Source organism: Melanotaenia boesemani, chromosome 21 (genome assembly GCF_017639745.1).
Source record: "Melanotaenia boesemani isolate fMelBoe1 chromosome 21, fMelBoe1.pri, whole genome shotgun sequence".
In the NCBI taxonomy this organism is placed as follows: Eukaryota; Metazoa; Chordata; class Actinopteri; order Atheriniformes; family Melanotaeniidae; genus Melanotaenia; species Melanotaenia boesemani.
Window position 1 is genome coordinate 18,558,964 of NC_055702.1, and position 8,043 is coordinate 18,567,006.

Genomic DNA, 8,043 nt, shown 5'->3' on the forward strand with positions numbered 1-8,043 from the left:
TGTTACGAGTCACCTAATCATTTCTGATTAGTAGATAACTTACATCGGACAACGTTTAAAGATGTTTCCACTGTAACTAGTCTATTTAGTTTCTTTCATCAAACTAACGTAAAATATAGACAACAACTTAACAAGATTAACAGCAAGTGGGCGGAATACGAAAGCGGAAGAACTTCTTGTTAGCTTTGCTAACCCAGTTAGCTTGATAAGCGGCTGTTAGAACGGTAGTAGCTAGCAGGCTAGTTTGCTTCCTCAAGCTGTCATGCCTGGAGTTTCTTGAGATTACACTGCGTGAACGAGAATACTCCGCTTGTTGTCTGTTAGCTTTCAAACGTCCCGTAACGGTTTTTTTCTCCGCAAAGACGTTGACTTGAAACATTATTCTTGGAGCATAACAGGACTGAAGTAATCCACAGCAGAGGTTGGTGCTGTACTGCGACAAGCTGTGCCTCAGCCGGCTGGAAATAGCACACACATAACGCCAGACTCTTCTATAGATGAGGGGGATTTTGCCATACTGAGTTTCTGCGAAATGGTCGGGGAGCCGAGCTACTGCCAAGGCTTTTAAAGGAGACATCTCAGCTTGACTTCGAAGAACTGTCACCCATTTCCTTGCCAAAAATTTCTGAAATGCTGACTGAAAACAGGTAGCGAGTGAAGCCTTTTTCTGCGTGATCATTGCATATCAGATTTTACCGAGTTGTTATATCGCTGCAACTTAACATTGCGGCTTAATCACCTAATAAAATCCCAGACAGACTTCTATGTGTAACAATTCAGTATTGTAAGTTCTCTGTATAACCTGTTAAAAGTATGTTAATTAGTGTGCTTTTATTATGGGATTGCCACCAGTCTGACCGTGTAACTGCCTGAGTGTATGCGTCTATTTTTAGTTCCTCTTCATGTTCTCTCTTTCTGATACTCTACCTCCCTCCAACACATCTATCTCCCCTTCCCTGCATTGCTTCTGTCACACCATCTCTCCATTCCTTTAATTTCTGTTTTGTACAGGAAACGACACCGTAGCTGTGACAGTGAGGACGACCAGCAGCTGAGACCTCAGGCCAAGAGGTCAGGAAGGGGTCCTTGCCTGCTTGTGTCAGATCTGGACTCGGAGGTGAGCCCGATGTCTTCATTATGCTTCTCTCTAAACCCTCACAATGATATAAGTTTGCTCAGTTTTGAAGTTGAATGAGTGATCTGTCTTTCACCCAAAGATGTATTTTCTCATTCTTTGAGTGTATAATGTAAATGAGTAAGCATATACAACATGCATGCGACTGCTTTGGACTGACAGTGCATCACTCTCAGGGAAAGCTCAGAATGTTTTATTTACAGCCTCTGCATCCATCTGTGAAACCTTTCTCTGCTGTTTTTGCAGTCTTCCAGCAGCGATAGCAGTAATGGGATCAGTAGTCCAGAGAGAGCAATAGAGGCCAGCACCAGGCCATGCATACATAGCCAGAGCAATTGCACCCGCCCAAAACCTGAAGATTCTGCCAGCTCCTTGCAGCACGGTCTCCATGGCGACAGGCAAAGCGACTCCTATGACCACATCAACAGAGTCCTGAGGGAGGCACACTTCAGCAGTCTGCAAACAAGAGGGCGTCCAGGCTCAACATGACCACGAACTGTGAGCCCGCTCCTGATCGTTTTGTCCATCATCCATCAGTGCCGATAATACCGGAATGATCAATTCTCCCTGAAAGCCTCAAGGCACACCATCAGGGTCAGGTGTAAGGGGGGGTGATGATGATCTGTGGGGAGGTTTACAGATTTTGGCCACTACGGCTCATCCCCACCTCAGTGTGTACCATTTGTTGAGACCATAAGCACATCCTCCTTTCCATGGCCCAGCCACTGTGGTTTTTCTGTGCAGTATTGATGTGTGTGGGTGTGTGTGCACGCACTCTGTGCACTTTATTAAGAGGTATCATTCTCTTTAAATGCGTGCTTTGGTGTGTGGACATTTTCATTGGTGCTAATGACAAAAGTGTGATGATGATCCAAAGTGCTTGCAGATTTAAATAAAGTTAAGCACTTTACACAATAATTCCTTCGGGACTGCGGCAGTCAATCATTTTTATCTGTAAAGTGGGAGCTGTTGTGAGCCCTTTCAAAAAATGTCATTATTGTCTAATTAGTATTGATTCAATCACTTATTTGTTATTATCTAACCAAAGTTTTATGGGTAACTCTTACTTTGCAGTTATTTCCTCTAGTAAAATAAGTGGGTTCATTATGATGGAGCGCAAATTGTTCACGAGCCTTTCAAAATCCAACCTTAGATTAGACTTGTTAATTATAGACCTGTGGGCAGGCTGTGGAGACAGAAGCATGTCCAGCACAGTACCACCAAAAAAAAACAATCTCTCAGAAAGGCTCTAAAGTATTCCAGATCCCAGTGTTTTTACATCTTTTATATTTTACACATTGTGTATCAGGTGTGCCATAAGCCTGTCAGCCATACTTGTTTATGGATGGTTGGTATGACCACTACACTGTGTTGCAAATCAGGATGTGAAAGTAATTCATGTTATGCAATCTTCCAAATCATTTGGCTTTTAAATAAAGTGTTGCTTAAGCTGTCATCCCACAACAACACATCGAGTATGAGTACAATATATAAAGACTTGTAGCAGTGAGTGCTGTAACAAAAATACAGCGTGTTTTATTGTACTTGAGCAGATTCATCATCATAGGCTCATGTTTTCTGAAATGAAGTACAGCAGTGGTGTTACAGTATTAATGTTTTAGCATGTAGTTATACTACCCTTTTATAGTAGTAAACACTGCAGTCTGGTAAGTAACTAAAAACTGCTGGAAGAGTGAGCAATATACTTTGATGACGTTGCAGACGTTTTATCAAATGATTCCAGCCATTAATTATCCACACAGAATATTTCCATAAATAATTTCTCCTTTAATCTGCCACAGTTCTGAATCATGCACTCTATAATCTCTCACGAGTACATCAGTTAACGTCACACATAAATAATTTGTAAACTAACATAAAAATCACACCAACATAATAACTTAGTACCAAAACATGGAAGACGACTGACTTGTATGTTTAAGTTCATCCAGGAACTGTAGTGCAAATTACAAATGGAGAGATTCACCCTCAAAGGTTCAGGATGTGTTGCAAAGGTGCAAGTTGAAAAAAAGGAAACCTGAGATAAAGAAACCATCAGTACTGCCCCACAAAGCCAAGACACAGCAACAAATTTCCATTTTTCTTTTGCTCTTATCTCTCACTTCATGGGTTTGCATTATCTGTGAGAAAGGAAAAGGGCCTCGCTTAAAGGCAGAAGCTACTTCTGACTAGTTCTGAAATTCCTGTGACTTTGAACCTCCATGAAAAAAGTTATTCTGTTTGTAAATCATTGTTTCTTAGCCCTCTTTAGTTTATAAGAGTATTATACATCTTTGACGAGATTTAAAAAGCCATTATTAATAATCTGCCTTTTATCTGCAGCATGCAACCTTAGAAGAACACTGTGTCACACTAAAGCTGCAGAATCTCATCTCAGATAAAAATAAAAAGGAAACATAACTAACAGCCCTTAAAGCAGCTCATAGACCTGTACATTAAGGGGGTAAAAAGTACCAGACTGTCCCCCCAACAGAAAATAAACCTGGGACTACAACACAAACTAGGAATGTCTGTCTTCTGAGGTAAGAACACATAAGACCAGTCTACAGTATCTTCAAACACCCAAATACTTATTTGCTGCTCCGTTTCTGTTGAAAATGTTGCATAACAAAACTAACAGTTTTTTTCTTTTTCTCAGTTTCACCGTTTCCGTACTTACTGCTCTCAGACTTTGTAAGGCAGCTCGATATACTCTGATTATAAACAACCACACTGCAGTTGACAGCTGATTGCACTCAGATGTAGTTTAAATGACTACACTTAAGAGTCCTAAGTCTCTGGCTTTTGACCCAGTTTTCTGCTTAATAACTTCTGAAGAGGCACACAAATAGAAAAAATAGAAACCTAAATAAATAAAAAAAAAGCAATCTACAGACTCAACCAAACCAATCAAACGAGTCAGATTTTGGTTTGAAAAAATCAAATATTCTTTAGGAAGGATGTACATGATGACATCATTGTTAGAAGTATCATAGTTCCAGTTAAGAAAAAAGTGATCAAGAATCAAAAGTTAAGAAAGGAGAACGCTGATACTGATTGGCTTCTATGAGAGTCAATAGGACTGCACCCAGATGGAGAGTCCTCACCAGGTTTAATGCCAATCCTAGATGAGTTCACTGGACAGTCAGAGTAATTCACTGTTTCTGTCTCACTTTTGCTGCTGTCTGTTTTATCCAACTCCACATGGGACGTTTCCTTTTCACAAAGAGACATCCCTCTGGTCACCAGCTCCATACCACTGAATAGAGACAGTTTGTTTGAATGGACCAGCATACTCTGGGGTTCAGGTGAAGGTGTGCTCCTGTCTCTGATAAGCTCTGGGCCTTCATCAGATGGTTTTATTTCAGAACTCCTTACCGACTCTTGCAGAATCGGGGTGAGTTTCTCCTCCTCACTATGGTTCATAAGCTTCTCTGTTGAGCATTTTTGTGTCAGGTCCAGACTTGAAGGGGTTGATGAGCAATTTGGTGTGTGGGGGACATCGGCAGATGTGAGGTCAGGCTGACTTAATTTGAGGTCATTACTTTTAGCTAAATATTTTGGTAGCAAACCATCACAGTATCTAGACGTGTGTAGCTGATTTGCTGTTGTCTCATGGCTGCTGTTAAGTGGATCCTGCTTAGCAGCATGTAGAGATCCGCCCATCAGAGCCTCAAACTGTCGTAGGATCTGGTAGGAAGAGATAAGCTTAAAAATTAATCCAACTTTAAGCAGTTTTGTCTCATCACTCCTCCCAGTGTGTAGCTCTCTCTCACTCTCTGTGTCTCCTACCTTGGTAGCTTTGTTTGCGACAGGTCCTGAAGGCCCTTCGCTCAGCTGGCAAAGTCTTCGCTGAGTAACTCCAAACATTTGCTCCAGAGAGAGCAAGTCAGAGGTCATGAGGCACGCAATAGCACACAGAGCCCGCTGCAGGATTCGAGACAGACAACATTACACCTGGGATAATTCATAATATCATACAGGAAGCTCAGCAGTGAGGCATTATCGTTACCATCTTAACAGTGTATGAGGGATCTTGTAGCTTGCTTGAAAGTAACTCCACCACAACCTCACAGTTAAGAATGAAGCACCTGACAAATTAAGTGAGACAGAAATCAGGCTACAACCGGCCAAGTACAAATACAAATGAGCCACTTTAAATAAAGAGAAAATAGACGGACTCTTTGATGAAGTGTTGACTCTCCTCTCTACTCAGAAACACTTTTGAACCTTCTGTCAGTCTGTTGATAAGTGCCATCTCCTGGCCACAGTCCCCCAACTGCAAGGCTTCTACCCTGGAAACCACACAAAGGATGTTGCACTTGAGCTCATAATGTTAGAGAAATAGCAATAATGTGGACTGCAACCAAGACATTCACAGATAAATCTGCCACAATGATTAGAAAACTACTGGTTAAAGAGTTTATCTTTATTACCGTTCTGATAGGTCCCCGCTGCTCTCTCTGCTGGCTCCCGACTGGCTCCCTGTACCACCTGACTTGCTGTCCACAGACATCCTGCTGTTGGTGGCAATTTCCTGAGAAGAGTTGTGAGAGGAGCTGTTGCCGCTGTCAGTCTCTTCCCAGCCTCCTCCTACTTGCCCTGGGCACCGTCGGGTCACTGTTATGGTGTAGACACATCACAGACAGAGGTGTCATTTTAAAAAGGCTTTATATTATCAACATCTATTTGTTGAAGGGGTTGTATCAACTTCTTTTAGCTTATAAATAAATAAAAAAAAACATTAAATATTGCACAAAATTTACTTTCAGCTGCATGTCTAAGACTCAGTACTCCAATCTAGAATCTCACATTGCCATCACATCAATCATATCCGACCTTTTGGTCTGCTAGCTGGTAGGTTATAGGCACACGCTGGCACAGCCACCTCTATGGGTGTGGATGGCGCCACTACTGCACGATAATGGTTGTCATGGAGACGAATGCCCTGGTGCTCAGTTGGGGGAAGGACAGCACTGGCCACTACTTCAGCAGCTTTCTGGATCTTATCCAGCAGTGAGTCGCTGGCTGCTGAAAGGCACAGGTGAAGATGCAACTGTGCAGAAATTTACACCCAGAATAACTGGACTTGTGTCTGTTGTTTAGCAAGGGTCACTCACCTGTCCCATGTTTCCCTGGATTATATCCAAAACCCTGCAATCCTGACCGGTGGGAAGTTGCTGATCCCATACCTGAGTAAGAGGAACAAAGCCCATCATACAAAATGTAAACTGACAATGTCACTCAGACCTTCTGACAAAACAGTGTATGACAATATTTTAATGATGACTCCTGAATATGTGCATCCTAAATGAGTTGTCTGCTACCACTCACCCATTGTTGCTGGGGCTATGCTGTGTGGATGGATGCTGCTTTTGGTGGAAATTGCATCTGTGAAAAGTAATCGAGCCACTTCCTGTAAATGAAGTTTAAAAAAAAATATAGATAAATTTCAATTTAGATATTTAGACTATAATCACTTTCACTCTGTCTTACTTGGGCTGTATTCCTCACTTTCTGGTACAACGCTGTGCCATGAATGGGATCAGGGGGGCCACTGTAAACTTAAGAGAACAAAATACACAGCAGCAAACCATATCAATATTCAGCTTATCATTTAGCTGCAGAGAAATAAGAGTCACATGGAGTGGAAAGAATAGTTTCTTACCTGATGCTTGCTGGATGAAGGTGGAGTTCCTTCTGAGTTCAGTGAGGAAGTGATTTGATCCATGACCACAAAGATGGACGAAGATCTTCAGCACCTGACAAACCAGAGGTAAGAAAAAAAAGTTAGTTACTCACGCACAGGAATGAAAGCTGAAATGTGTTGGTGTTTTCCAAAAACTAAGATGCCCATTAGTTGCACTCACCTTAAGTTTAACATGACAGGACTCCACTTGCAGCCTCTCTAGAAGGTATTCTAATAAACACTGGCCACAACCCAATGACTCATGGGAGATTTCTATAGGGTCATGATGGTTAAAGGTATTTTACGTCATTATGCAACTGAATCAGCCAATATATCTTAAATAGGCTAAATTATTTAGGCCAACTAACACCATTAGGACATTTTAAAGCATTTGTCACAGAAGGCAAAGTACTACTTTCTTTATTCAGAAGTGGATTTTACCAATAAAGCTTAAAGTATTAAGAATATTTAAGCTTTGAATCTGCATAAATGCCTCCCACCTTTAATAGAAATCAACCAAAATTTAAGTCATATGACCTCATACAATGTTGACAGCATTCAGAAGTTGGAGAGGCAGTGGGGACAGTACTATTAACAAAGGATACTTCCAATTTCCTGGAAAAGGTACCCAGGACAGGGGTTTTCATCATCTGCTGTAGCCTTCATCAGGGTGGGAACCTTGAATTGGTGGAAGAAATTATGGACAGCCTGTATCGCCCAGGTTAACACCCTTCTGTCAAGTCTTACGACTCATTAACTACATAACCCACACCAATAAGTTTGACCAACAATGAAGTAATATAAGGGGCAATGGGATTATTTATCAACCAAATCGTAAAACACTTAACATGACCATTTAAACATTAAAGCAATTATCCATGTTGTTGGCGCTAAGCTAGCAAGCTAGAATAACAAGCTGTGGTTCGCTCAGCGTGACAGTTTTTAAAAAGAGACGTCAACATTATGTCGAACTTGCCATATTTCTTTCGGCTGTTAATTGTTAGGCCATGAAGCATTGACTGTTAACTTCACTTACTTTCTGAAGAAAGGCTAATCGTTCCATAAATGTTGCCATGATTTTGCAGTCCTGCCTGCGGGTTACTCATCTTACTGCTAAGGCTAACATGAGAAGGCGGGACTTAAGATGACAGCTAGCCAATTAGAACACTTCAAGGGGTGTCCTCTTAAGTCTATTGGAGTTCTCGTAACTCCGAACGCC

General features: G+C 41.5%; 2 protein-coding genes across 3 annotated transcripts; one reads left to right on the top strand and one right to left on the bottom strand.

The window, feature by feature from the left end:
* The first annotated feature begins 8 nt into the window (after window positions 1-8).
* Window positions 9-2,564, top strand: si:dkey-21c1.1 (protein FAM104A-like). The gene is made up of 3 exons (XM_041973603.1): window positions 9-647; window positions 1,012-1,117; window positions 1,382-2,564. The coding sequence occupies exons 1-3, from the start codon at window positions 631-633 to the stop codon at window positions 1,622-1,624; spliced, it is 366 nt and encodes a 121-aa protein (XP_041829537.1). The 5' UTR covers window positions 9-630; the 3' UTR covers window positions 1,625-2,564.
* A 75-nt stretch (window positions 2,565-2,639) lies between these two features.
* Window positions 2,640-7,968, bottom strand: tepsin (TEPSIN adaptor related protein complex 4 accessory protein). 2 transcript variants are annotated; one of them, XM_041973586.1, is made up of 13 exons: window positions 7,861-7,968; window positions 7,430-7,502; window positions 7,006-7,097; window positions 6,804-6,897; window positions 6,632-6,699; window positions 6,470-6,551; window positions 6,256-6,327; window positions 5,975-6,163; window positions 5,572-5,755; window positions 5,317-5,430; window positions 5,148-5,226; window positions 4,928-5,062; window positions 2,640-4,825 (listed from the first exon to the last, which is right to left on the bottom strand). In XM_041973586.1, the coding sequence occupies exons 1-13, from the start codon at window positions 7,897-7,899 to the stop codon at window positions 4,160-4,162; spliced, it is 1,887 nt and encodes a 628-aa protein (XP_041829520.1). In that variant the 5' UTR covers window positions 7,900-7,968; the 3' UTR covers window positions 2,640-4,159. The 2 variants fall into 2 exon arrangements, with proteins under 2 accessions (XP_041829520.1, XP_041829518.1); XM_041973584.1 differs by having other exon boundaries at window positions 5,975-6,166.
* Window positions 7,969-8,043: the final 75 nt, after the last annotated feature.

What these genes read in the sequence shown, in the direction of transcription:
- si:dkey-21c1.1 (XM_041973603.1), top strand. An exon ending in TGTCAGATCTGGACTCGGAG is followed by an intron (nt 1,118 to 1,381) that starts GTGAGCCCGATG and finishes CTGTTTTTGCAG; the next exon opens with TCTTCCAGCAGCGATAGCAG.
- tepsin (XM_041973584.1), bottom strand. Translation starts at nt 7,899, where the DNA reads ATGGCAACATTTATGGAACGATTAGCCTTTCTTCAGAAA. An exon ending in CCTGTCATGTTAAACTTAAG is followed by an intron (nt 6,898 to 7,005) that starts GTGAGTGCAACT and finishes CTGGTTTGTCAG; the next exon opens with GTGCTGAAGATCTTCGTCCA. An exon ending in ACCAGCTAGCAGACCAAAAG is followed by an intron (nt 5,756 to 5,974) that starts GTCGGATATGAT and finishes ACACCATAACAG; the next exon opens with TGACCCGACGGTGCCCAGGG.